At 41.2% G+C, this 2,611-nt stretch overlaps 1 protein-coding gene across 1 annotated transcript; it reads right to left on the reverse strand.

Annotated features, from left to right (window-relative positions):
- Positions 1-838: 838 nt before the first annotated feature.
- On the reverse strand, positions 839-1,137 carry LOC127805557 (em-like protein GEA6). Its single transcript, XM_052342310.1, has one exon. The coding sequence runs from the start codon at positions 1,133-1,135 to the stop codon at positions 839-841; it is 297 nt and encodes a 98-aa protein (XP_052198270.1). The 5' UTR covers positions 1,136-1,137.
- Between the last annotated feature and the right edge of the window lie 1,474 nt (positions 1,138-2,611).

The raw sequence follows: 2,611 nt of genomic DNA on the forward strand, positions 1-2,611 counted from the left end.
TGAGGGTATATAGAACTTGCCTTTCCGGAGATAGCCTTAAGCTCAATTTGACAAAACACGGTCAACGTTATACAAACTGCAATATTTCAATTATAGACAAAATTAATAAAATTGGGCCCCAAATGAAATTTCAACCGCAGAAAATATTAATTACTAGATTAGGCACATACCTGGATAATTAAATCAGGGATTAAACGGAGTTTAATCCAATTTTTGAAGCCCCAAAATCTCAAATTTACGTCGCGCACGCTGTTGAATTTTCTGCCAAAATTTGCTCACTGATTGAGCAAAAGAAACGCCCAAAATCGGGCTTTAATTGCTGCCAAAACGAGCAAAAAGGGGGGGGCACCACGTGGCAGCGCACAGCTGGCTGCTGGAGAGGCCACCGCCTCTATCAAAACGACGTCGTTTTGACCTCTAGGGGCTGAATTAAATCAACCAAAATTCCATCCCTCGCGTGCGCCTGCCCGGTTTCGATCTCTCGCCCGCAGCCTGGTCGCCCTGGCGCGCGACCGCTCGCGCCCGCATGCCTATTCAACCTATATAGGATTTAAGTTATATTTAAGGTGAATTTTTGGCTTTTCCGTGATTCACGCCAGCACCCTTAAGTTTCCATTAATTACACTAACACCCACTTAATTAATTACATTAACACTCGAAATTTCTGAAAATCCCACAATTAAATTTATTTTAGTTTTTTTCTCTTTCCAGAAATTCCCAAATAACAAAATTAATTATCTTAATTTCTTATTTCCATAAAATCATATAATTAAATTTTTATTTAATCCCAACAACTTATTTTAATAATTCTTTTAAATCCAATTACTCCAAAATTAATTTAATTACCATATACGGGCGTTACACTGGTCCTCAACTTGGACTCGTCGATTGGGACGCCCTCTTCCTGGGCGTGCTCACCGCCGGGCTGGTCGCCGGTGCCGAGGCCGCCCTTCTTGCCCATCTCGTGGTAGCCTTCGCCACCGAGCTGCTCCTTCCTGGTCTGCCCTCCTTTGCTCCGGCCTTGAGTGAGGTGCTCCTGCGCTTCCAGGCTCTTCCCGCCGGTGCCTCCCGGCACTACGGTCTCCCCGCGCTTGGCCCTAGCGTCGAGCTGTGCTCTCTCCTGCTCTGAAGACATATTGCCGCTGCCGCTTCTATCTGTTAGCGGCTTCCTGCGTCGACTGGTTATGATTTGTAGGGGAGGATGGAAGTGTAAAATGGCGACGGGTGGACGGAATGCAGACACGCACGCACCTGCCATGCTGTGCTGGGCTGCACAGAGAATGACACGAGTCGATGACGTGCTGCTTCTGTGACACGTAATGCCACTCGCTCTGCTTACTCCCCAGTTACTCGGAATCACTCGCTTCGCCCATTTCAATGCGCTCCGCTCATTGAACGGGGACAATTTTTACGTTAAGAATTATATTTTCTTCAAAATTATGTAGGCGCCGCGCTCACGGGCTGGCTATGATATTTTCTTCCCTAAGTTTATTTTTACACTTTTCTAGGCTAAATTAATTGAAGAGAAGATAGATTTAAAATTTGAGTGACGAAATCTCACAATTTAATTAATTGTGTTATTGTTTAAATATAATAATAAGATTTCTGTTCAACTAGTATGAGATCTTGTTAAAAAAAAAATGATGGTGAATCGTCAATCTTATCGGTCTGGAAGGGCCTCCTTCGGCCCTTCTTCCCAATAGCTCGTCGAGAGAAGTTGATGTCCATGCGATGGACTTGTAGATGCTTTGGAGGATTCTCGAGTGGAGGTCCTTTTTTGGCATAATAATGTAAAATGGGCAGAAGTGGAGCTTGCGACAGGATGTTGTGTAAGAAGACTGTCATCTCTTGGAAAGCCCAAGTGCTTTCTTCGCGTTGTCGTCTCAATGTTTCATAATCATCAATTAAAGGAACGGTCTAGGAGGCTATCCCTGAGGCTCCAAAAGCTATCTTCGAGACAGCCTCCTAGGCCCTCTTCACTTTGTCTATTTCTAGAGATTTGAGATCGTGTAAATCATGATGAATTTTTTAGATTTTTTATTGGATTCCCACGCATGACACGTCAATTGTTATTATTTGAATACAACAATAAAATTTATGTTAAGGGATTAATCTTCAAGCCATTAGAATTCAACAAAGAAGGAAAATTATAATCAAAGAACATATATAGAGCATTCTTTATATAAATACTTCAATATTTAATTTAGACCCCCTTAGTTAGATGAGATAGAGTATAGTTGTTTTCTGGGTTTCAATGTCTTACTTTTAAAGAATAAAGATTCACCTATTTATAGAGGAACATGAGAGATTTCTAATAACCATCCTTAATATTTTAGGATAGACTAGAATTTGACTTATCCTAACTTGTTACATAGTTTTTGAATAAAATTTTAGAATTATCTTGTTTGCACTTTTTTTGTTTTGGGAATGTCTCGTGAGGGAGTCTTCAATCCTTCCCTTCATTAGGTGAGACGCTTTTCTTTAGGAGAATCTCTTAGGCTCTTTGGGGCTCTCTCTTCTATTTTAACCCTTATGCTTTATCATTAGTTTTTGGATATATCGTTTTGTGATCTTTGTGATTGAGACAATGCATACTCAATGGGTGGATCCC

This window comes from Diospyros lotus, chromosome 7 (genome assembly GCF_014633365.1).
Source record: "Diospyros lotus cultivar Yz01 chromosome 7, ASM1463336v1, whole genome shotgun sequence".
Taxonomy (NCBI): Eukaryota; Viridiplantae; Streptophyta; class Magnoliopsida; order Ericales; family Ebenaceae; genus Diospyros; species Diospyros lotus.

What these genes read in the sequence shown, in the direction of transcription:
- LOC127805557 (XM_052342310.1), bottom strand. Translation starts at nt 1,135, where the DNA reads ATGTCTTCAGAGCAGGAGAGAGCACAGCTCGACGCTAGGGCCAAGCGC.